Raw genomic sequence first — 27,257 nt, 5'->3', positions numbered from 1 at the left:
TCCAGGAGTGACTTTAAAAAATATCATTTTTAATAGTTTTTGAATACCATTCTCTTGTTGAAGATAAGATTTAATTTCATTGCCTTTGTATATGCCCTGTTTGACAGTTAAGTCCAGTGTTTTGTTATTTCAACAGACTTCAAACATGTCATAAATAAATTTCCACTGGGTTGGCACTTCCTTTTTGCTTCCTGATGTAGGGATTGATTGTTCTTTGCATGTCCCTTGGGATTTTATGAGCTTTCTCAGAATGACTGACTTGACCACAAATTCAACATCATAATTTTCAGAAACTGTTCACACAGAAAAGCCAATAGAGGCAATTTTTAGAACAATAGCAAGTGCACCATATTGTATGAGATCAAATGCCTTCTCAGGTGTAACAAAGGACACAGACAATGATGGAATCTATTCAAAATGTCATCAGTAGCAGACAAGGCTGTTAATATGAAAGTTATATGAGATAATACTCCTAGAATAAGCATTTCTCACAAGGGGTGCCTTTGTATATGCTTAAAAATACTGGTGTGGCTAAATAGCCTACTTGGCATTTGGAATGTTTATCTAGTACTGTGGAGAGGAAAAAATATTAAAACTATATACTGAATCCACTTAGTATAAGAATGTAGTAAAATTTTAATAATATCTAAATTAGTTAAGTCATATAATTGAATAATAAAGTATCTCAGAAACAAGAAAAGAAATTAGTGTAATAAAAATTAACTGATAAAGTAGAAGTTCAGTGTTCAATCCAAATGCTTAGCAAGAGATGTCCAGTATCATCTTAAATATTCAAGTGAATCCTGGTCTTCTCTAGGCTTTGCATTAATACCTGACAGCCTTGAAGTGTCAGCTACGCTTGGTGTCTGAAACAAGAGTCTTGCTATGTTTAGTTTCAGAAAGTACCTTTGAATATTCTACTAACTATTCAATAGTATTAGTGTATTCTGTTCAGTAGTTAATAAAATAGCATGAATAAGATCTCTTCTTCTGGATAGTTCAACAGAATTGTTAAACATCTGAGATTTAAACCACCCTTTTTTCTAAAGGACTTTTGGCCATAGCTGGGTATAATTTCTCTTCTGTGCCAAACACTTCTTTATGAAATGCTTGGGAAGACACCTGTGTCCAAAGAATCAAGGAATCATAGAATAATTTAGGTTGGAAAAAACCTCTAAAATCATCAAGTCCAAACTGAAGCTAGTGTTGCCAAGCTCATCACTAAACCATGTCCTCAAGTGCCACATCTACATGTCTCTTAAATATCTCCAGCAATGGTGGCTTAACCACTTCCCCGTATCAGCTTGTTCCAGTGCTTTAAAACCCTTTCGGTAAAGAAAGTTTTCATAATATCCAGTCTAAACTTTCTCTGGTCCAATTTGAGGCTATTTCCTCTCATCATATTGCTTGTTACTTGGGAGCCCTATTCCCGCCTCAGTAAAACCCTTTCAGGTAGTGATAGAGAGCCAGATCGTCTCCTGTGAGCCTCCTTTTCTCCAGGTTAAACATCCTCAGCTCCTTCAGCTGCTCCTCATAAAGCTTGTTCTACAGGTCCTTCACCAGCTTTGTTCCAGCCCTTTTGCACCAGCCCTTCTCTGGACTGGCTCCAGCCCCTTGATGTCTCACTTGTACTGAGAAGCCCAGAACTGTTTCTGTCATGGCAACAGATGCACAATGACTTCCAGCTCCTCTTGGTTGTTGTCCATGTGGTGTGCATCGGCGCAGATGTACTTCAGTCAGGCTATTTATTCCATCATCCTCTATGAGTTTTTGGATGTCTGACTTGGATTTCCCACTGACTTTGAAATGCTTTAACCAATTAGAAGATTTCTCTGGAGCCAACTGGGCACAGATCTGGGTTGGACTGCTATTGCCCTATAAGATCTTAAAGGCAGCTCTTTTAGGAAATTAATTTTTGCCAATACTTTGAAGCTGCAAATGAGATTGTTCAGTTATTTCCTACTGCAAATATTGGGTAAAACTGGATTAAATATTTAAAGACATTAATTGCTGAAAAATATGTTTTGTAACGCTGAATGATGCATAATTAGCCTTCCTAGACTTACTATTTAAAATATTTCTGGAAAGCATTCTATGTGATACAAAACTAAGTGTCAAATATGCATTTATTTTATGTCCAAAAATGCTGCTGGCACAGTCATCCACTTCGGAACAAGTGGTTATTTGACTACTGAACAAACGTGATACTAATGAATGGAGTATAACATCACACGATTTTCCTATGTTCTTACCACAGAAAAAACATGGAGGGCTTTGATCCAAAGTAATCATTTTTCCTGTTTTCATCCACAAGTTGTACAGTTTCACCATGCTGTGTGGAAAGGGAGCTGGAATTATATACCCAGTGTAAGCAACTATTACACAAGTTTTATTTGGGAAGTAAATGAGCTCAGAAATATTTGTGCATTTGCTTAAAAGAACCAAAACTACTTACTAATTTGTCGGTGTATCTATGTTTTATGTAATCATGAGAATCATGCCAGTTTAATCAGAATTTTATGCCCAGTGGCATAATCTTCAGTCTTCAGTTGTAACTAGTGTGCAGCTAGCATGTAAAATGAAATTGCAAATGCAAAATTGCATTCAGGAGTGAACCTTTTCTTACCCAACTCCACAAATTTAGAAATCTGCTGCAGAAACCAGAATTGAGAGTATGATCTCCACGGGAAGACTGATATTTTCATTACCACATCTTATCAGAAAGAAGGTGAGTCTCATTAGAGGAGATGCTCAATGTCCTGCAATGCAAATATTTGAAGTTTAAAATCATTTAGCTCAATTTTGGCTCTGAGCTGCTTTATTAGGAGAGAAACTATGTGATGCCACATTCAGGCCTTTCTTATTTGCTTGCTTGCTTGCTATCATTGTAGGCAGAAAAAATATCCAAGAGTCTGGATGCCCCAACACTGTCTGCCCCTGGATCACACCCATCACTGGTGTGATCCAGGGGCAAACAGCAGTTGGTCTCAGTTTTGAAAGTGGGGAGATGAATAGGGAATAAACTAACAATTACAGAAACAATGTTGGGAGAGAAATCCCTAAGGAGTGATTGCACAAGAGAACAGGTGGTGAAGTTAAAAGGTGACAGAAACTCAGAGAGACTTGAAGTACCATTTTACATAAAATTAATTCCAGGAATACTACTTAAAATATAATTTATTACAAAAAGCTACACATATGTTCTCTTATCTATTATAGAGTAATAGGTAAACCCCCCCATTTTCTCTAAGTCATTTATAATATGTACTGTGGAGATCATGGAGCACACTTGAAAAGGTTTGCAAACTGCTCCAGCATCTGCAATTATCTGCTCTAAGACCTAGCAAAGGAATAATTTCTTTGCTCAGGTTAAATTCTCATTCTTACTTGCAAGGAAATTATGGTATTTGGAAAGAGATTTTTTATTCCTGGTAATCTTATTTTTGTATGTATCTGTAATGGTGTTTTATCTAGCAAAATAGGAAGGAGTTCAAAACAACAGGTTTACCCCAGATTTTCCTTCAAAATTGAATCTTTGAATTTTTTTTTACTCTATTTACTTGTATATATACTTCACATATATATATTCATTTATGCATATATTTATTTCTATAGAGATATATTATATAAGCTTTATTGATTACCTAAATATATCTGTAGGATTTTAGCAACTGTTGTTAACATTTAGAGAAAAACAGCTATATTCTAGACTTTGAAGTGAGTGATATTCTTTTTTTTTTTTTTTTCCTTTTTTTTTTTAACCAGTACATAAGAGTGTAATTACTCTCTTGATTGGTCATTAAAAAAAATGATATAATTTTGAGAGTCACCAAGAACTATGTTATAGTTTAAGCATCTTTTTGCTTGACTTGGATGCAATTATTTGAATTCTGCCTGGGAAGCATTTCCCAATTAAATCGTGTTAGAATTCAAGACCACTTTCTCTGTACAAATTGACTAAAATAATTAATTTCAATAGAAAGCAATGGGAAGAAAATAAATACCCTTAGTGAGCTGCAGTTCTGGCACCCTTGGGGGAATGGGAACAGATTGTTTTGCTACAGATCTAGGACTGTTATTCATTATTTTTTCTCACTGCCTCTCATCCCATCTTTCAAAGACAACAACTCCCCTCTTCTGGACCACAATACAGATTTTGTTTGGATCCTTCTTAGCGGGATGTGTATGAATGTGGGGTTATGAGATTCCATACAGGACGCATGAACCCAGCTGAGCCAGAAGGGAGACTGCTGCTCTGCTCTTGTGAAGATGCTGGTGTTTCTCACAGAAACAGTAGCTGCAGGAAAAGGATAGAAATGGATCAGAAAAGTTGGCCAATGGCGGTATTGTGAACATTATAGGGGATCAGACTATATAGTAACTGCATATTATATATGCACATTATATATGAATTTGATATAACATAGTGAGACAGCCTATCTCACAAGTGCTGGATACCAGATTTTAGTGCCTGGTAGTGCAGAACTTCAAACATTTTTAATTCCCATCAAAGTTTGCAGTGAAATAGATGATATGTCTTGTTTGCATCTTGTCATGGGCATTAATCTGCTGTTTATGGACTATTTAGAAAAGTCTAGCTCTGGTCTGAAAATGGGTTATGCAAGAGAAAGGTATTTCTATTGTGTTTATTTTTCAATTAAATGTATTTTTTTCACTTGTTGAAAATGTATGGAATATATGAATAGTACTGGAATGATATTTTTATGGAGTTATCTGAAAACTTTGGAATGCTTTCTTTCCTATTTGTAGTTAATTATCTCTAGAGAGTAAATTTAACATTTTTTTCCTGTATTTTGGCATGAGAGGTAGATTAGATCTGTTAGAAACGATTACTGTTTGATGTAATCTGGAAATAAAACAGAATGTACCAGAATTCTAACTACAGAAAGAAATTAGCTTTCATAACATTATTTTTTCAATGCATTAAGGGTGCATTTAATGCTTTTCTCACACACAGTGTGTCTCAGCACATGGAATGATCCAGCTGAGCAACTTTCTCTGCTTATAGTTTTCTACTCAGCAGATGACAGTTTAGGTCAATGATTGTTTTATTTGGTTTAAAGACAAAAGAAAATGTAAACAATACAAATAATAATGATAACATTATCAAATGGGAGAAAAAAACTTTCAAAGCTTCAGAGATAGAACAGATCAGCTCTCACCAACTGAATATTGTTTTTGTCTTTGAAAGTCAACTACTTTTGTTTTTTCATTTCTGCTAAGATAAATATGGACACGTGAGGGTTAAGTATGAATTTACACATTTGGATCTTGAAGACAGACAAGCAGAACATTATGTAATTGCTTCAATGACAGTTTTTTACTGCAAGAAAATGTCAGATTAAAAGTTTTCTCATTTAGTAGACAGCTTCATCAGAAACAATGAAAATAAGATGTAAAATAGTTTCATGGTTGATGCGTAGATCTCTATCTTACATAAATTCAGATTAAGTGTTTTTGAAGTCCACTAAGAGAATTGCAAATTTTTGAGATTTGTGAACCCCTTCCCTTCCCTTCCCTTCCCTTCCCTTCCCTTCCCTTCCCTTCCCTTCCCTTCCCTTCCCTTCCCTTCCCTTCCCTTCCCTTCCCTTCCCTTCCCTTCCCTTCCCTTCCCTTCCCTTCCCTTCCCTTCCCTTCCCTTCCCTTCCCTTCCCTTCCCTTCCCTTCCCTTCCCAAACCTTCCCAAACCTTCCCAAACCTTCCCAAACCTTCCCAAACCTTCCCAAACCTTCCCAAACCTTCCCAAACCTTCCCAAACCTTCCCTTCCCTTCCCTTCCCAAACCTTCCCAAACCTTCCCTTCCCTTCCCAAACCTTCCCTTCCCTTCCCAAACCTTCCCTTCCCTTCCCAAACCTTCCCAAACCTTCCCAAACCTTCCCTTCCCAAACCTTCCCTTCCCTTCCCTTCCCTTCCCTTCCCTTCCCTTCCCTTCCCTTCCCTTCCCTTCCCTTCCCTTCCCTTCCCTTCCCTTCCCTTCCCTTCCCTTCCCTTCCCTTCCCTTCCCTTCCCTTCCCTTCCCTTCCCTTCCCTTCCCTTCCCTTCCCTTCCCTTCCCTTCCCTTCCCTTCCCTTCCCTTCCCTTCCCTTCCCTTCCCTTCCCTTCCCTTCCCTTCCCTTCCCTTCCCTTCCCTTCCCTTCCCTTCCCTTCCCTTCCCTTCCCTTCCCTTCCCTCTTCTCCGAACCTCTCCTCTCCTTGTAAAAAGATGGATTTTTCCACCTTTTTTCTCACATCTGTGAAACAAGTTCATCACCTGAAATCATCCCACCAGAATCCCGTGCATCCATGACTTGCTATTGCTGCTAAGTGCTGTGAGTATTCAAGTGTGTTTCGTTCCTTCATACCAAGCCCTACACTAAAATGTGCTCTTCCTTTGCATGAGAACCCACAAATCCTCAGGGCAGTTATTTGAAGAAAGCATCCTCTGTAAGGGGAGTGGAAGATGCAGAGCTCGCTGTGGGGATTGCATGAAAGGTTGGAAGGCGGCAGCTGCCGCCCGGAGCTCCGCAGGACCCGCGGGGAGGTTATCACAGGCAGCCAAGGGGAATGTGTGCTGCTCTACTCACGTCAAACTGCAGCCTGCCCTGCCTTTAGCCCCAGGCCTGTGCCATGAAATTACTGATAATCTCAGGGATGAATGCTTGACAGACTTTTCATGTATATAAATGATGTAGCATTTTGCCTTTCAGATCTCTGATTCTCCTGGGTGGTTTGAAGGAAAAAAAATCAGACCTTTATTACTGACATAAGTGGAATTACTACTGTCTTATTTAACTCTAGTAGATTTTAAACCATAGAAGCTTAAGTAAAGAGATTTTTTAAATTCAAAATAGTTTTCTTTTTTGAATTCTTTTAGTGGTTATACCTTACTACACATGAAGATGACAGCTTAGGAAATGGAAATGTATTGGTTTCATCAAGGTATATATAAAGTATTCAATAATCATTAAATAAGCACTGTAAACCAAGAAAGGCTCCAAACTAATGACGTGCACATCTGGCAAGACAGCTGAAAATTTAAGTATAAACAAATTCTAACTGTGTCAATTTACCCTACAAATTAATGAAATCACACCAAAAATACAAAAAGGAACCATTGCATCTCACTTACTCAAAGAGAACAAAGCATGTCATATCCTACAGAAGACAAGCGTGACAAAAGTGAGAAAGCAGATATAGCCATATGAACTAGATGAAAAGAATTAATTCACATAGTTGTAAAACTTCCAGAACTACTGGCTTATAGCAGATGGTAACACCCAGGACAGCTCAGTGCCTTCTCTAACATCTGGTGTTCTGTTACAAGAACATGATGGTCAAATAAATAGTACTGGAATCCTGGTCAAGTCAACCACACTAGTTTAGAATAATATATTCTCCATTTCTGACTTGAATCTTACTGACTTATTTCATATGAAGTATAATAACATAAACAAAGCTAAGAGAACTTTTCACTTGAGTTTTGGGCATAAAGCTGTTAGAACTTTATGAATATTTACTGAATTTTACTTCACAGAATAAATAGAAAAGTCATCAGTTTCCATGCCTTGATAGAGTTTAGGTATATATCCTGCATTCTAGGCATTTGCCAAAGTGCATCTTTAGGTAAGGGAAAATTACTTCAGAAATTGCCTTGTGTGAATTGGGAGCAAATGAAAGAGGAATTTTTTGGTCTAAATTTAAGATTTAGGTATTGCTCACAGTGATTATATAATAACTTGTGAATCTAATTCATTGTGTATTTTTTCTGTATGTATCCTTTCATCTTACTCTTTACAGATTCTTCAGTGAGAAGGAAATTTTAAGCACTGACTGGTAAGAATGGTTAAGGCTGAGCTATGTTTTAGTGTAACATTTCAGTGTGTGGTAAACTCTTGTGGCAGAAACAATACAGTGGACACCACAATTTGCTTTAAGCTGTCTGTTTCACAACTTCCCAAACTTATACAAATGATTTTGTTGTCAGTGGCGGTTGTTTTAAATGCTCTTAATTAACACTTCATAAATTGTGAGATTTTTCGTTTTCTCTGTCTTTTCTCAGTCATTTTTCCATGTGGCATGATTTCCATGGGGCTTCACAGTGTTTCTGGCTCTCTCTGGGAGAGTTAACAGGAAATCCAGTAGATATCGGCTGCTTCATTTCGCATGAAAACAGGAACAAAACTTATGGATGGTGTCTTCTCAAGCTAGGGAGTTGTAACAGCTATAGTTACCAATCTGTGAAACCTGGAGTTTTCAGGTAGAATACTCCTGAGTAAATGTAGTTCTTCCCTTATTCAGTAATCAATGATGTTAGAACAACCTGTAAAGAACAAGAGTGCTCCATGACATTTACCAGGCCCTGCTACTCTGAAGACTGATCACAGTCTTACAATGATGCCATTGAAATGAGAAATACCAGATCAGCAGAAAGAACCAGTGATGTCAGTAACAAGCCTCTTCCTGCAGATGTATGGTATTGACTTGCCTTTAGCTAACCTCTTCCTGATATTCTTCTCAGTGGCCAAGATTTTTATTTATGTATTTAGTAATTCATTTATCTTTCACTTTTCTGAGTATCTATTTTTCTTCCTGGGAGTTTGAGGAACCCCCTAATACAGCTTCATTCCTAGCTGGCCCTAGCACCTGCCTGATGGGTAAGTCACAGAAGAAGCCACAATCTGTTGGCTGTGGTGGCTGCAGCTGCATTTCCAGTTTGAAACCACTCAGAGAGAGGATGCTGGTTTAGGAATGCATGTGCCCAGTTCTGCAGGACCCTGACTGGAGACAGAGTGAATAAGTGACATTCCTGCGACTGTAGGAATGGTAAAATTTTATTCACCCATGGTTGTTTGTCATTGTTAGAGTTACTAAAATAAAAATACTTATTTTAGAACTGATTTTCAAAGTTACAGTTAGGTTACAGTAAAGAATATAATTCTTACATGTTTCAAAGAACAACGACATAATAAAAGGAAATGTTAACTCGTAGATCTTTGAAACAAAAACTTACGAGTATGAAAGCTGAATGTTTTTAAACTTAATGCAGTAATGTACTGAATGAACAGATAAAATTCTACCACTTGGATTATCTAAAGTGTAAACTACTCTTGTTTATCTTTCGAAAGAATACTGATCTTTTATATATAATCCTTGCAGCAATATCAAGACATCTCATTTCTGCACACCTTGTTTCTTCAAATAAATATACAAGTGTGCTGTCACAGAGCCTTCTAGTTTCCTGGTAGATGACACCAATATGTATTTGAAAACTCACTCTCTTATTTTTGAAAATTACATTTGATAAAAGATTAATCTCTATATAAAGCATGTATTTATATTTTATTCATAGTTTGGAAGTGAAGTTATAACTTAGTACTAGCTCTTCCTTTAGTAGATATAACTGACTTAACATCAGAAATAAATTTCAGTGTTTGTTATTTTAACTAACCTGAATTTTGCTTTAGGTTATTTCAAACTAAGCTTCCAGGCAGTGTGTCTGTTGACATGATTAGTTTGTTTTGTTTTGTTTTGTTTTGTTTTTTCTGAAAGCAATACAAGTCCATGGTGTTTTTGTGCTTCAGTTAGAGATTATTTGCTGTACTTTAAAATAAGTATCTCTTAAATGGTTTACAAAAACTGATTGGATAAGCTGAAATCAATAGTATCTACCCTGATGGTAACCCATGGACTACAAAGTGTTTTTCATCCAAATTACTGGAAAGGATGCAGGCTAGTGAAACTACATATATAGGATATAAGATTTGAGCTTACAAGTAGTATCTATCCTTAAAATGTTATTATTCTTCTGGGAAAGATTGCATAACCCCATTTCATCTGTCTTCACAATGCTGTAAAGCAGTTGGTGAGTACATCTATCCTAAGGAAGAGCACAGACCTCAGGGTTTTTGTGGTACACATGAGAAGTCTCCTTACCTGCCCTTGAACCCAAGATTTTATTCCCCTCACAGCATGAATGAGCTGTGAACATAATTTCAGTAACAAGGTTGAATTTAGTTCCAAATGCTGCCCTGGACATCCACGACTGAGTGAGTGAACTGTTAGACTGCAGAATCCAGCAGAATTAAAGCTTGACTTTTCTTACTGGGAGAGTGATTCTATAAATTGGGGGTCTTTTGTTTATAAATTATCCTTTCTGTTTCAGGTGGTATTTGCTAGGGTGATCAATGCATCTGTTATCTTTTTTTGCAAGTTTCCTCTCAACTGTAATTATTTTTATTATTATTATTATTTGCTTGGACAGATTGGATTTGCAAACTTGGAATGTGAAGTTTCAGACTTCTTTTTAACACTTGCTTTCATATAGGAGAACTGAACAGTAACTCTAGGCCTCTAAAATGAGATTAATCCCAGTGTTGGGATGATTATTTAGGAGAGAGAGGAGAAAGTGGTGTTAATGATAATAGAGAAGAAAGTAATGCTATTTTTAGTGAGAGATTGGATATAAAAGGGAAATAGAAGGGTTAGAGTTAACAGTGATATGTGAAAAAGGCTGACAGGGAAATACAGATATTCTTATGGGGAGACTGAGATACGGTCCAGAAACCTAAGAAAGTAATTCGAGAAAGAGAACAAAGGGGAAGAGTTCAGTGACCACCTACAGCTGATTATAGATGTAGAAAATGGACAAAGAGTTTGCTGAAATGCAGTTGAAAGGTCAGTGACTGTCATGAATGGATACAATATTTTGCTGAGTTTTGCTGAGAAGAAAAGGGAATAAATACATGATTTTTAGAGGTTTCTGTAGTTGTTTTCCAGAAGTAGACATGTGTATACAAGAGAGCAAAGATCTCTGTTTTAAGATTTTTATTATTTTTTCTGGAATGTGCTACTTGTAACTCAGTACATTCTCAAGCTGAAATAAGGTCCCCTGATTCACAGATCCATTCTACAGAAAAAATATAGTTTTTAATGATAAATTACTGAGATTTTAGAGCTTGTAATTGTAAAATCGGTGATCTCCTGATGCTTTCTACTGTCCACATTCCATTACAACATTTGGACAAGAAAGTATAGATAAAATGAGTCCAGATGTGTTCTATAAAATGGTTTTCATCTCTTCAGAGCTTTTGAGACCTCTAGTGTATTGTGGAGTCTTAAACCTGTGTTTAAATGGCCTAATTTCATTAGGTCTTATTAGCCATTAATATTAATTAATTTTAAAAAATTATATACCTGGCCCATTTGATCTCATTTTTTCATCACTCAATTAGAAGGTTGTCCTGTGTTCTTTCCCATTAGTTTTATCTGCAGTTCAGGAAAAGAGAAAGAGAAAAAAAAAAAGCTATTAAATAAATTATCAACTATTTTTTCTTCAAAGAAGCAAAAAACCTATAATATAAAGAATTCATCCTATATCATATTTTCTAAATTAAAATGTTCTGAAAATTCTGAATTGACCACTTGTAAACTTTTCTACCTGATAGCAACCATTTGTACCTCCAAATGATGCAAAATTAAACATATTTATCACAATCTTTTACTATATCCTTAAATTAAATATGAAATAAATAATATTTAAAAGAACACAGTCTATTCCTCAGCTTAATCTGTTGATGAGCTTACTGACAGCATAAATGATCCCATTCCTGTCTTTTGGCATAGCTGATGTGATAGCTGGTAATGCTTCAAAAAAAAGGAGCGATATGCTAAAATTCAAGGGCAGCTGGAGTAGTAACTGAGATCTAACGACTGAAAATGAGAATACTGAAAGCAATCCTAACACTAAGCCTTTCAAGATGATACAGTACATATGCAGGATTTCATGCTGGTCTTTCAAACAGAGCTGAGAGACCTGATTTACTATCAACTTGTTCAGCAGGAATTAAACAAAAATGTCAGCTGACTAACAACACTCACAGTGGAAACAGCATGTCCCTCTGGTAGTGCAGGTAAAGAGTGCTTACCCTGCATAATTTATGGTCTCCCTAGAGTTCAATACTGAAAGACTACAGAAACTGCTGTCAATTCCTGATGAAATGCAAGCATAAGTCTGTTTACTATTAAATGTGATTTACTGCACTTACATGGACTCTCCCTCTCCCAGCCACCTTGTAATTTTTTGTACAAGGTACAGGGATTTTAGACAAAAAACAATAAAAGCTTTTTATTTGGAGTTAGTACAGAATAACTTGGATATAGAAGTACCATCTATCTTTACTAATCTCCTTTTAAGTATAACCTATTTTTATATCTTTTTTAAAATATCAAGGTCTGAAGTGAAGATGAAAATTTCAAAGAGATCATAGTCAAGTATCACTTCAAAATTGAAAATGGTGTAGACCTATAAAATACTTTATGCAATAAATGCAAGGAAGACCTATTCTACAGATTATTGGAGATGACACGGAGATAAATGGAACCACATTTATCACATAGAATCTGCTGAGTCTATCCAATAGTAATGATAATAATTCTGATGTTTTTGTTATGCATTTTTATAACACTTTGCTCATGAAGAACAGAACTGGCGATTCTGATTATCAGAAAATGTTATCAACTGCTTGTATGTATTATTCTATGCATCTCCATAATTTTGAGAATGGTTAACTAGTCACATAGTTCAGACATAATCCTGATTTTGTAGTAACTTTTACGAGTCAGGAATTTGCTCTCTATAAATCTTATTTTACTTAGTTTGGCATAATTTATGCCCAAAAGTACCAATACTTGGAAAGTTAAGAACCAGAAAAAACATGCATTCAAGAAAGTATTTCTTATTGAACGCCGGTGTTTGTGATAAAGTTGAAGCTTCTTGTTCATTGGTCTCATTTTTGAGCTTCCTGTCTTCCCTTTCCTAGTCAGATGAATTTTACCATTTTGGAGTGTAGTATGCTCACTCAGTAGAAATGCAAGTACCTGCTCTGCCACAAGGGGTTTATTAGCTCTTTTCATGAACCCTTTAGACATTTGATCATTGCTCTGTTTAGTAGAGTTTTTTTTTTTATTTGCACAGTATTTTAATATGTGCTTTTTATAATCTATGTGGAATTACTGGATGGAATGTAGACTTTTGTTCTGCCTTTACTTGTGCCCTTCTCCTGTATAGCCGCAAGTATATTTTTGATCTGTTAGATCAAAATTAGCTAGATACCTGCTCACTTAGGCTTGGTTCCTGGTACCAGATTTGGTTTGTCTTTCTCTTCAGTGCCTTTCTTCTGTAGTGGGAGAGATAGAAATTTTAAATATTCACATACACTGCTTTTTTTTTTTTCCCCTCAAGTCTTCATAAAAGTGCAGTGGTTTTGGTTCGCCAATTTGAGTCACGGCAGTAATTCAACCTGTTATTTAATTATTTCTTACGGTATTTTAGGCTTCCTTCAAGCCAGTAATCTACTGAAGTGGATGCTTGGATGTTTTTGAATGCCGAATTAAGTTCGATCATTAACCTCTAGCTATTATGTTTACATTGGCAATTTAAATACTGATGATTTGTGTGACTACTAATCCTACTGATGGGAAGTGTGATTTGTTATAGCAGCTAAAGTTGTACATCGATGTTAAATTGTCACCCACATTTCTACCTGCATTTGATTGCTCAAGCAATATAGTAATAAAGACATTGCTCAGTATTTGCATGCCTAAACTTCACCCTATTATCCTATTTAGATAATAAATAGCTGGCATCCAAGGAAGAACACTGAGCACAGCAGGCAGACAGTGGTAAGTGTGAAGTCTCAAAGTATTTCTCATCCTGTCAGACTGCATCAACCCACGATGGGGACTGAGTAATTAACAGGAACTTTCACTCAGTTTTAAGAAGTACGAAATACAAAGAATCTAGAAAAGCAATCCCTCCTGGCCAACGTTCTAGGATGTAATGCTATTTTATTATTAACTCTTTAAGAAGAGCTGCTTAGATCTAGCACAATTATTTTTACAGATCTGACCACTCCTGTCACAAAAATCTTGCTTTGCAGCTCTGCTTGTTCCGCTCTGCACTCAACAGTTTCTCTCCAATTTCTGATATTGCAAGTTTAAAATCTTACCTTGTTTTAAAATAGATGTTTGATTTCACGTTTTCTGAAAGAGACATTTTAATGTAAAGCCTGTGTCAATCCATAGCAGACTGGTCTAAGTCCTTTCATGTCCCCATCAGAACACATTTTTCCCCTTCAAAATATATTTGCATCTGCATACATTTATCAAGAGATCTGATTTACTGCGTAAGGGTAAAACTCACCAAAGCATTTTGAAAGATTTAGCTGTAAACTTTATAATGTAGCCTAACACTAAATAAAAAGCAGTGTTGGTATTTCCACTTTCATGCTAATAATCTTGAACAGATGTCATTTTATATTTTTCCTTGGGAATGACACCAAGAAATGAAATAGGAGATGAATATATTGGAATGTAAGTAGTTGCTGCAGTGCTTTAAATATAGTCCTTATACTTGGGCAACGTACAGAATCTCCTTGTTATTGATTGTACCTTCTTTGCTACTTTCATTTTAGAGACAGAAATATCACTGTCTCACAAAACCCTCAGTATAACTCTATTCCAAATAGCAAACACAACAGGTACAAGAAAATGTCTGCAGCCTTCCTTCATAAAAGTGCTTTCTCCTCATTGCTTCTTTACCTGTTAAGAATCCAGAAAGTAGAGCTGAATCTGAGTTCCTTTTTACGCAGATGATTAAACATTCTCACCATTATATAATACAATTTCCATTTTATTTTAAACATATTTTGCATGATATAAAAATATTGATCACAGTGAGCTTTAACAATTGTTACTGCTATAAACAGAAATGCTGCACGATGGTTTTAGTGGAAATAAATTATATAGTCATTATCTCTTAAAAAAAAAATCACAAGAAGGAGAACCTAGGCTGTTTGGTCATTGACAGAAAACAAGTCCTTATTGAGTTCTTTACAAAACGTGAGCCCCAGTTGTTTTCTACATTTGCTTTCCCCGTCCTGCGAAAAGCACGAGTCTGTCTCTGAAAGCCCCACAGGGTCTCTGGTGAACATTTAATTCCAAATATTAGCAAAGTTTCTGTCGTTCTTTTGTTCTAATGGAAAAATGTACACCGACATGGCAGGTAGTGCTCTCTCTGCTAATTGATGAGTGGTCTTTTCCAATATGTGGGAACACAGCGGCACACTTCTTCGCTGAAGTAAAACCCGGCGTCGCAGCGCTTCGTCCGCACTGTACACGGAGGTCTGTAACAACTGAAGAAAGGGAAAAGAAAGCGGGCATTAATATAACAGGATCATTTATATTTAACTGAAGCAGAAATCTGTGTGCCTTCACATCGCTGTTTCTCAATGGGGTATTGAATTCCTACAAATACATATATTTTAATTTATGTTCTTGCAACAATTTTAGTTTAACTATTTTTCACAAAAGACAATGAAACAATAATGGATGATACTGAAGAGAAATTATTCTATTGCAACAGATACATGTGGATCTTTTTTTATTACACTGTTGGTTGTAGTTGCATTCTAATCTTGAGTAGTATTTTTTAAAGTTTTAGTTTGAAAACAAAATATATTTCTGTGCTGAAATTGGTTTTTTATAACCTACTGCATGCTGCAAATTGGAGGTGGTAATCCAGAATCAGGTGATAACCATATCTATCCTCCTCCTACCCAGGACCGTTTCTCATCTTATTGACTACTTCAATAAGCCTGAGAGAGATTTGTCTACATATGTTACACTGTGGCTCTGATCGTGAAAATGAGAACATACTTCAAGTTGCAAATTCCCACAGCCAGTCTCTGAGCCAGTGGAAATATATCTACATTCATATTGCACCTGTGTGCATTCTGAAGAAAAATCAGAGCCTTTTCTGATTTTTCTGTCATGATTCTTATGACATTTCTGGTACATCTTAATGCAAAAAGAACAGAATTAGTGTCTACCTTATTTAAATAAATTTAACAGAAGTACAGCATTGAACCACAAGTCACATCTCTCTATGCAGCAGCAGCAGTTTTCCTCACCAGTTCCTTGACTGAAAAATAGAACTTATACAAAGATAGTATCTCTGGTTGTCCCTGAACCCTTCCTTTTCCTATTTAATTTTTCTATTAAAACAAGAACTTGACCCAAAATAACCTTACAATAACAATGCTAAGTACTTTCTGGTGTATAATGGAGACAAAGTACAACTCTGTGATTTCTTCAGACACTGGCAATGGGTCAAGAGACAAAAGTATATATCTTGAATTTCACCACAGTTATACTTAAAACTTGTGTTTAAATAACGTGTGCCTGTTTTTGAAACACTGATATTATGATCTATTACGATAACACTTAACATATATCTAGCACGCTAAATTGTGCAATGTCACTCTCCTCTTCCCTAGGTAATTCTTGTTTCAGGCTTGTGGCTACACTTACTGTTGCAAATAAGTTAGTATGTTGTGTGCTTGCTTTGGACACTAAGTTACTACTTTGCAATAATTTGTTTATGATACCAGGCCTGCACTACAGTTACATTAATTCACACCATGTAGTTCAACCAATGAATATTGCTATGAGGAAAGTGATAAGGAATGAGGAAGACTGCAAATGGGATATTTATTAACTGGTCACAACATGTGCAGTATTTTCAATGTCATTTATCATAGATTAGTTCACCATTGTGGACTCTGTAATTAAGGGAGTAGCATTATTTTGCGCCACTTAATAAATGTTTGAAATCAGTGTAGCAGCCCATGGGAATCTCTCAAAGCCCTACTGATCTATTCCCCCAAAAGTTTGGAAATAGTGGTAAAAGGCCACAAAAAGGTTTGTGAAAGGATCTAATATTGTGAGCAAATAGGCAACCAGCAATAGATCTGTTCTGGGAAAAAGGTACTCCACAGAGATGCAGTGGATGAAACACTGAACTCACCTTTTTGTTACTCCTACCATGAAAGTTCAGACCATTTCATGCACTGAACGACAGTAAAATGAATTAAGGTAAGAAGAAAAAGAGGCAAAGCCAAACTCTTCCACACATCTATGACTACACAATGAAAAGCAGTCATGCAAGCATTAAGCATGAGGAGTTCACTTTGTTTAGGAATCATGCCTCCTTGTGAACTTCAGCTTGCAGCTGGGAGTGCTATACAGCACCTCTCCCATGTGAGTTTGTGCCTAGCAGTAGTCAAGGTCAGGTTACTTCAGTCTTACCCTTATTTGGGACACTTCAACAGAGCAAGAAAGACCCTCTCCTCCTCTAAAGTGCTTAGCAGATGAAGTTCCTAATTATCTGGCCCAGCCAAAACTGACCAAAATAAATTTTAGAGGTGGTAGCACAGGCTGAATAGCAGCAGAGTCATTGTAACTATATAAATGTGGTTTCCTTAGGAAACTGCTGAACAATAGACCAGGTCTTTCAAGAGATTTGGTCTGAATGCTGTTTACAGAGTGGTTTCATGTGACAGAGGTCTGTTTCAATGAGGATAATCTGAGCACGCTGGAGCTAAGACAGATGTTTAGTCACTGTTCATAGTGCTGGGCAAAGCAGCAGCAACTTTCTCCTTATGGTTAATAATTTTTGAATTTTTGCTATGCAAAATGCCCAGATTGTCACTGTGGGCAGTCTAACAACTCCACAGATGAAACAAGTGCAAATGCTATTTCTTGGGCCGATAAACAGCATAATCACCCTAAAAAGCAGTATGCTGAGAGCTTTTTTTCTCCCTTCCCATCCTGTGCTTTGTAGATGATTTTGTGCTCTTTTCATCTGAAGCAAGGTGTAACACTAGAGGTGGAGATATTTTAGGTACAGTGCACAAAAATATTAGTGCTTCAAAACCAGAAGCTACAAGCACTACTTGTAGGACAGGGAGCTGTCTAGGATATGACTACAGGATTATGCTCATGTCTAGGGTTCATACGTCTAACACAAAGCTAAACAGAGTGGTACTTTATTAGTTCCTAATGTGTATAATTATTACATTTTCTATTTTTATTATCTAAATTAAATTGTATCATCAATGCTGTTTCAAAGGAGCAAGGGATCTTTCACAGAAAAAAGGATATTGCAGGACTTTTATTTCTTTTAGAGACAGCTTGTGCTGAAAGAGCCAAAATGTGAGAAACCTTTTCTTAAGGAGGAGAGCTTGTCCCCTCTGTTTTCCTTAACAGTGCTAACATCTACAGGACTATTGGTTGTAGAGGTATAAAGTAACAACATATATAAACCTTCCTTTCTGTAGTCAAAGACAAAAGAAAAACAGCTTACAAAAAAGGTTAAAGCATCCTGTATTATACTGTCCTTGGAAATGAGAAAGTGATACAAACTCTATCCTATTCAACCACAACACAACAGAAAAAGGCTGAACTTAATTTTCTCCCTCAAATACTAAGTCTTTAAATCAACAGAGATACTGAAATCGACATCAAATGTTTATTATAGCATTCCTTAGCCTCTTAAGTGCCCGATTTTTTCCGTTGGGAATGTTCTTTTAAAATGTAGGTGGTTTATATTTGTAGCACTGCTGGAAGTGAAACCTACAGTGCAAAGGCTTTGAAATATATAAAACTGATATAACCAGCCTGGCTTCTTTTCCTCTGCAAACATAAAATTGTAATTATTTCAGTTGAATTATAGAGAAGAAATAATTTCTGATGTATCTAACAACACTTTTATTTCACTTAAAAGGCCAAATATTGGTAAACAAGTAATGTCAGTTAAGAATCTTTTCCCTCATTTTAGAGATTTCAACATAAGTGTCACTACTTATATTTGACATTTTTCATTATGAAGATGATCAAATGTATGTATATATATAGCAATATATTTATTCCAATTAATTACATTTTAAATTAAATATTAAATAAAGTTTATTTTTTATAAGCATCATACACAGACATTTAAATGTCCTGGTTTGTTTAAATTTTCCTTTTGCTGTGCCTGAATTGTTATTTGTCATTCATATAAGAGAAATACTTCCCTGATATTGTAAATAAGTGATCTTTCTGCTCCAAAGGGCATTGTGTAGGAAATTTAAAAAAAAACTGAGAAGTTTGTTCAAGAAATTTACAAGAGCACTTTACAGGAAAACTTTCCTCACGTAATATACCAAGCAAAAATAATACTGTTTGTTTCTCAGAACCCAAAGTTATTCATATTTTTATATATAGACTGCTAATGCTATGGGTGTAGCAGTCATGGAAAAAAAGGGTCCTGGGGTATAAAGAAATTGAGGAATTTTCTTTCTGATTAAATTTTATTTGAAATTGTGAACGCAGGCACTCAGTTCTGTAGTTATATATGTCCACTTTTGACAAAAATCATCCAGAGATAGGTGATTCCAAAATTTAGCAGATGGAAATGAAAATGTTATCTCCAGAACTAAGAACTGAAATCTAGTTAGGAATATTTGAGTTATCTGAATATTTGAATTACTTGAATTGCAATTTTCAATACTTGGAGAAAAATAGAGTGGGATTTTAAATACGATAACATACAGGGAGTTTGAACTTCATTTTCACCAGGAAGAAAAAGGAAAAGGATGAAAAGTTCCAGGAAGCAGTCATAAGACTACTAGAAGCTACACATGCTTTACAATATTTACTATGCCTACTAGTTTCCTTTTAGAAATTCTAGAAGTCCTAGAAAATAAAAGGAACTGATGATGGGCTTACTGTTTAATTAAGCTATAGAGCAACTCAACGAGACAGCTAATGTCACAACCCAAAATTTTAGGCTCTGAACAGAACAAAAGAAATAAAAACTGAGGTTTTACCTGCATGTCTGGTGATGGAACCTCTTTCCTTTCAAGAAGCATTTATTGGGAGATTCTATACATTCACAGATGCATTTTGCAGGATTTAGTGGCTGATGTCTAGGACAGGTCTTTTTACATACACACTGGCACTTTTCTTCATCAAATTCCTTGTTGGGCCCACAGGAAGCAGGGATGAGTTTGTTTTTGCACATGCACTGACACGATGATCTGTCTAATTCTTTGTGAGGTCCACAGCTCGAGGGCCGCACGCCTCCTTTGCAGACACATTGACAGGTTTCTTCATCCAGCTCCTTGTTCGGTCCACAAATATGGAATCCTTCAGATGTGTCTAGAAAAACATCAGAGAAGCTGCACTAGTACCAGAATTTTGTGTCTACTCTCTCACCTATTTTTATGTGAAGAAATAAGCAAGTCCATAATTTTATGGTGTTTCAAAAACAAGCACATGTCTAAAGAAAGGCAACAACCAGTAGTAGCATTGATACAGAAAAAGATACAAATAATTACTACAACTTCTTGTCTTTAGAATGACATTTGATGCTTTAAGGGAAAATGCTTACCAGAGTCTCCAAGGTAAGAAGAGAAACCAAAATCATGCTGTGACAAACATCTGCAAATTTGATTATTCCAAATATGATTTTTCGGACAGGTCTTGTTTGCCACATGACACCTGTGAAATTAAAAATGCCGTTGATATACTACTGTAAGAACTCAAGGAGAAACCCCACCCCCTGTTTTAGCTGTTGATTGCTTTAGTTTCTCTCCACTGCAAATATCTTTCTGAGAGTGTCAGCTCATACATAATTTTATTTTTATTCCTGTCAAATCTGGTAATAAAGGTTCTCCTCACTACAGAGATTCTGAACTATCTGTTGAAGAAACCTTCTCACATTTCAAGTTTTAGCTCCAGCTTCTAGAAGGTGATATTTGTACTATTGTACTTTGATGTTGTTTGGAAACAGACCTAACCCTAGAACATAAGCTTCATTTAGAAGAGTATAAAAATTCTTTTGCATGCCAAATACTGCATGGTAACAGGCATAATTTTCCATGTTGTTTTTTGAAGTACAAAAATGTTTTCAAATTTAAGACATCAAAAGACAGCAGATAATAGTTTCTCAATGAGCGCTGTAGTTAAACTTTAAAAAAAATAAAATCAGTTTATCAGATTCCATTTCACTTTATGTGAAAGTTATGTACCATTAGCTGACACTTTCTCATTAGTTACTCATTCTGGCCAGCCTTCTCCAACCTAAAGATTTGGACTTCATCAGTGATGCCTCTTCACTTTAAAAATAAAGACAATACACAAGTTAACACTTTAGTCCTCTTTTCCTGCTACAGTTTGCAGCCAAGGTAGCGGCAGCAAAGAAAGCTAAAAATTCAAACAGCAGCTGTTGCCTTTTGAAAGAATGAGTGAACTGAGCTATCCGGTGAATCACTGATAGAATATTTATGTGTATTTTCTCATCTTCCTTGCTTGCAATTTCTTTATCACCACAGCTGACATTACATATTTGAAGAAGTCAAGCCTAACTTCATATATCCGGATTGTGTAGATTATTCATTGTTTCTGTAGTAGTTCTAAAATCCTTTCTATAATCTTTTAAGACAACTCCTATATGACACATTTGATGCACTTTTCATTCCCTTGAGCACCATTACTCACACATTCAAAAATGCAAGTGCTGGGACATTCTTCCGTGATCATCATTCAAGTGCACCACTTGCCTTCAACACACTAAATCACTTTGCTTGTAAAAACTGCTGTGGTTGAACATCACCCTGCATCGCCTCATGTTTTATCAAACTGGTGTTTCCTGATTTCATTCCACTAATGATCTCGCTCTTGCTGCCTCACTCGGCATACACTTCCTTTAGCCTGCCTTCCAATTCCGCTTTAGAAACAGTACGGATAATTTAGACACCTATTACTGTATTCTGTTAAAAAATCCCAAACCAACCAAATCAAACCAAGCAACAAAAAACCAAACCTGCCTGCCTGTTTTATTGCATAAAGCCATAGATTCTAAATTTAAAAAGAGTAAGTAACAGTAAAGAAGACCTTTATATATTCTGATCTACTACTATGTTGTCTTACCTCTGGTTGAAGCAAAGAGCTACCTGTGAGTGCTGGTCCAAGTCCTGGTATCTGTACTCTCATCTCCCTCAACTACAGGTAGCTGTTTCCTGGCTAGAATAAACTCTTGCACTGGTCATTGCAACTGCTCTTAACTTAGAAATGCTGAGAAGCTGGAGAGAGTCAACATAATTTGACTTTCTTCTTGACTTTTGGGGTTTTTTTAATAACCCGTTAATTATGTAATTAAACTAATTATTAATAGATTTATTTCCAAGCCACTGTTCATGATCCATATTTTGATGAAAAATTCTAATAAATTAAACTCAAATAGAATATAATCTATGTTTAGGAACATGTCAGAAAACATCCAGACTTAAATTGAATAAAACCACAGAAGCGAATGCTTAACACCTCTGAGAAGTTCTACTCACTCCGCTTATTAAAAATGTCAGTGCATTCCAGTTTGGCTTGTGGCTTACTGATTCTTCCTCAAAGCAACTGTTAGTCCGTTATGTATTTTTGACCTCCTAAATATTTATACATCATAAAATCATCCCTCAGACCTCTAAATTACGCAAGGAGATCTTCAACTGTTTTAGTAACTTAAAATCAGGTTTCTGGTGCCAGATTGTTCTGTGACATTTTCCATTCAAAATAACACACACAAAAAAGCAATATACTACTTCTACTGGCTACTAATTGGCTACTTCTGTAGAATGACAATTAACCCTTTATTTTCCCCTTTCATTCTATTTTATGTGCACCTTTGGCATATGAAAATGTCTAAAAAGATTTGTAAGTTGAAGATTCTCTTAAAAAAAGCCTTTTTAAAAAAAGCATTTAAAATATAAAAATACAGATGGAGAGAAAAATGTTGTCTCCTAATTATTTACAAATATATTTTTGGCTTTTCTTTTAAAAAGAAATTTATTTTGCTGATTTTTTTTTTAACTATTAATCAGATTGTAGCTCTTCCATCAAGCAAATCCCACACACGTTATTCTTGAGTTTTAAGTCACCTCTCTCCAGTTTCTCTACTGGGTAAAAAGGTGATTGTAATTTAGCAAAATTCTCTTTGTGTAACATAATGGCAGCTCCCTTGCAGAATGCATTCTGCTACTGCTATGCACAGCTCGCCCACCCTAACTGTGAAAACTTCCCAGCAGTATTTTAAATCTGAATCATACAGGCTTGCTCACAACGTGAAAGGAAGGAGAAGCCTCATACTCACTGAGCTTGTGCTGCTGGCAAGGAACGCCGTATGATGGAGTGGACCTGTCTGTAAACATCCAGCTTGGACATGCACCGGCAGGAGGTGTGATTGGCAAAGCTGACCGTGACGGGCTTGGGGCCGTGCGACAGAGGCACCGTGATCTCAAACAGCTACAACAGGCAAAGCAAAGCAAAGAACTTCTCTTACAGGTCCAACCAAAACTGATGTCAGGACATAGGAAAAACCTATCACGAATTTAAGTTCAGGTTTTTTTTGTTGTCTTCCAGCATTCAATTATACTGCTAAATAATTATTATGTGCAAAATGAATACAATGGCTATGGCATGAAAATTAACGTTTTTAATGTTAAACCCTGTTACGTGCCAATTTGCTTACTACGACATTTAATATACAAGAGGAAAATATTCAAAGAACTAATTTTTCTAGAGGAGATGACTTCAAATTGGCAGCATTTTAAAAAAATCCAAAATGAAACATTTGGAAGGTGCTTTGAAAAGCTGAAGAATGATAAAAAGAAGACAGCAGGTTACCACCCAATATACCAGTTGTACAATTACAAAAGCTTATGTAAAACAGCAGTAGAGTGGACTTTGATCAAACCAATTCTGGATGAGTAACGCTTGAACTACAGCATACTGCGTTTTTTAAATTTTTAGTATTTGTATCTGCACAAGCTATATGCCTATCCTGATGGAATATATATTGAACTATTCATTTTGTTTTACAAAATATTAAGAAATATCCACTATTGAGGAAATAATCCATATGTGAATTGACAAAATCTTAATTTTAGTGGGAATTATAGTTCAGCTTGTGAAAAAGGACAACTTCAGTGACACCTTGTAGTAAAACTGAAGAAGTGATAACAGAAAAACGGAGACACTCATTTCAGTTTTCAGTTCAGTACATAAATTTTATCACATTTAGTGGTTTTGCTGTAAGAGGCAAGTCTCAATAATCTCCTGAAAAGTTACGACAAATACACTAGGTCAAAGTCTAAAAGGTGTTTTCTTTATTTTGTTTAAGAAGGGCAACAGTGAACTGCTGCATTTTAGCTGTTCAGTCATCCTTCCAAATACATTTAAGAACATTTCTGCTCTTCTGGGGATTTTACTACCTTTAAAAATGGTAATTGGTTTTTATTCAAGTTCCAGTTGGTAAGATTGTATAAAAAGACTAATTTTTTGTGAGATATATTTGCAATGTTCTTTAAAAATCTGCAACTTTGGAGTATGTCATATAGGCAGCATGCAAATGTAATCGAATACTGGTAATTTTCAATGCTTCAAAATATAAAATACAACATTATGGGATGTATTCACCTACTTAAAGAGCTGATTCTTATAAGATATCTATGAATTCATGGACAGAATAAAGAGCATGAATTTAATTACAATATTACACACATAAGGAGAATCTTGTTTTTTCTGTTCTCTCGTGACAGTATGAACTTGCTTTTTCTGAAGCTGAAATAAAAATCTGCTACAGAGAGAATGGATAAATCTTAGAAAATTAAACAAGCATGAGTCTGTGAATGGACCTAACTGCAGCTGGAAAACAAGTGCATGTTCTTCCTGTATTCTTGCAGTAGATCAATTTGCCATGCTGCCAAGCACAGCAGACTCCAGACCACTGGAGATGGCAGCTCAGGACGACTGCTATATTTCCAAAGCACCTAAAAGAGGTAGGTCCCTGCCCAACTGTCCTATTTGGCTTCAGGAGATCACTGATAGAAATTTCACAAAAACAGCTGAGATGTATCAATTACGGTAGTGGAAATGGAAATGATGGTGAATGTGAATTAATGTTAATTTACATTTATCCTCACATTAAAGCTGTGAAAAGTATCAGTTTGGAGATGAATATTGCTAACAACTATTCCCATCAACACTTCAGTGGTACAGTGAGAAAAAAGTCTAGTTAAACAATATAAAGGTAGACTAGCTTCCTTGACCTCCTCAAATTACCTTCAGTTTGTTCAAATAAATTCTCTTAACAGTAATGTACTTTACATCACCCAAGAGTTGCTACTGTTTATTCAGTGAACTATTTAAGTGAATAAACTCTCAACGTGCATAGGTTATGTCTGAATCTTCATCTAAGTAAAACACTTCAGAATATGTAAAACCTGACCATAAACAATGCTTTATGATAACATCTACAATGTATTTTTTGCTCACTTTCCTCATTCAATAGAACAACAAGCTCAATATCCTCTGTCACTATAGGATATGCCTGGCAACATTTAACAGCCAAATGTCAATACCTAGAAAGGATATTTCTATCAAAAATGCCTCATAACATCTATGTATGATGCCTCATAACATCTATGTATGAGGCTGGTTCTCAATTCTTTTTCTGGCACCACTGTTGGCTGTGGCTACTATTGCTGGTACTCACATGGCCCAAATTGATAATTCTTGGAGATCAAATGGCTTACATTTCTGTTTGATCCCTCATTCTCTAAAAGACTGGTTTACTGCATTCTTAGAAGCCCAAATCTTTTCTTCCTTTCCAAATTTAAAATACAATAAAAAACAGACTAATTCACTCTAAAGGGAAAAGCCATTTCCTTCAGGTACCAGTGCTTAAATACAGATATTCAGTACCAAAGACTACACTGAATGAGCTTCAGTCCCAGAAGGACACAGGATCTGACAGCAGCAGGGATTAGAGAAGTCTTTGAAAAGTGGAAAGCTTTTATTGCTCTGAAAAATGTTAGTTATAATAAATGAAACAGCAATTTATGAGTTTTGCTCTAGTCAGAGGCAAAGAAAAGAAAACAATAGACTCAACTTGTCCATGCTGTCCTGTACTGTTTTGTCAGCAATACTGCATTGTCAGGAAACCAGTGGAAAGCAACAGAAGCAATAAGCGATTGTACAACTAAAGAGTAATATATACAAGAAAAAACCCAAACCTCCCCCACATAATCACAAAGCTCTGTCCTCCTCCAGAAGCTGCTAATTGTAAACATAAATCAGTGACACATTGTTAATCTCAGAGTTCAGCACATACTAACAGAAGCTCTGTGTGATTGAAGAACAATTGAAAGCCATAAATAATTAATGCATTTAATAAGAATTCAACACCTGCTATTCAGCCAGTCTAAGGCTGTTTTATCACAGAAAGACAGATGGCAGGTCTTCCAGTCTTTCACACCATTTCTAGGGTTTCTCTTCCAAGTACTGTCCACAACCTAGAACTTCATATGATTTTAAACTTAGAAAAAAAAAATCTAACAGAAGATGGGAATATCTGAATGTGTTGACAAAAATGCTATTAGAACTCTTGACAAAGTAATTTTCTATATATTCCTTCTCACTGATCCTTAGAATCATACAATGGTTTGATTTGGAAAGGACCTTAGAGGTCATCTAATTAGAACCCCTCTGCCATGGGCAGGGATACCTTACACTAGACCAGTTTATTCAAAGCCTCAAAAGGCATATAATTTTGAACCATGGCCTTGATGGCTTCTTCTTTACATTACAAGGACTTCATAGCGTACTTACCAGAAAAACTGAGGTTTTTTATACAAACTATTTCTTTGCTTCAGTGACTAAAATAATTTATTCAGCACTATCATCATATGTGCAAATATCCATTATATCAGCACACATAAAATTGTTATTATCCTCACTGACTTCTGAAATATATCAAAACTGTTATTACATGGGAAGGCCATCATTCTAGATACTTTTCAAATACAGGATTTATGTAGTTTTTTTTCCCCGAGATTTACATTAACTACCCCATGTTCTTCTGATGGGCTGTGGCTTATTTTGGCAAGTTTCCCTGAAACTGATTGAGTCTAAGTTTCCATCACTTATGATCTTTGCACTTTCTAAAGTGTCAGTAAGGCCAGCCAAATATAACCAGTGTAACACAGTACAATATGTCTAGAGAGATTTTTAAACTAAGGACATAAGACTGATTTCAAAACTAAACACCTCTATATTGAAAAGAATGAAAATAAACTATTTGTGAAATGGCACATCATGATTATTTTACTGTTGAACTTCCTTGAAAAACTATTTCAAAGCTTATGTGGGATATAACAACAGGTTTGATATAATAAATTGATGTTTATTTAATATGCTTGAGTTCCTTATTCTATCTTTTTTTTCTATTTTAGTCCCTTTCTTTTCCCATAAATATTAAGAAAAACCATTTGGAGCTGATATATCTCCCACTATTAAAAGTACCTACAATATCACTACAATAA

At 35.8% G+C, this 27,257-nt stretch overlaps 1 protein-coding gene across 1 annotated transcript in view; it reads right to left on the bottom strand.

Moving 5' to 3' along the window:
- Window positions 1-14,657: 14,657 nt before the first annotated feature.
- The window catches only part of VEGFC (vascular endothelial growth factor C), a 73,465-nt gene continuing 60,865 nt past the window's right edge, over window positions 14,658-27,257 (bottom strand). Inside the window, exons 4-7 of the mRNA XM_063402173.1 lie at window positions 23,027-23,178; window positions 20,273-20,382; window positions 19,710-20,040; window positions 14,658-15,191 (exon numbers count right to left, since the gene is read on the bottom strand). Coding sequence (XP_063258243.1) covers window positions 15,077-15,191; window positions 19,710-20,040; window positions 20,273-20,382; window positions 23,027-23,178 — 708 coding nt within the window. The 3' untranslated portion in view covers window positions 14,658-15,076. The remainder of the gene's footprint in view (window positions 15,192-19,709; window positions 20,041-20,272; window positions 20,383-23,026; window positions 23,179-27,257) is intronic.

The sequence above is a fragment of the Prinia subflava genome, chromosome 7, assembly GCF_021018805.1.
Source record: "Prinia subflava isolate CZ2003 ecotype Zambia chromosome 7, Cam_Psub_1.2, whole genome shotgun sequence".
NCBI lineage: Eukaryota > Metazoa > Chordata > Aves > Passeriformes > Cisticolidae > Prinia > Prinia subflava.
Note: the sequence above shows the minus strand (reverse complement) of the source record. Positions and strands in the feature narration are given on the sequence as shown.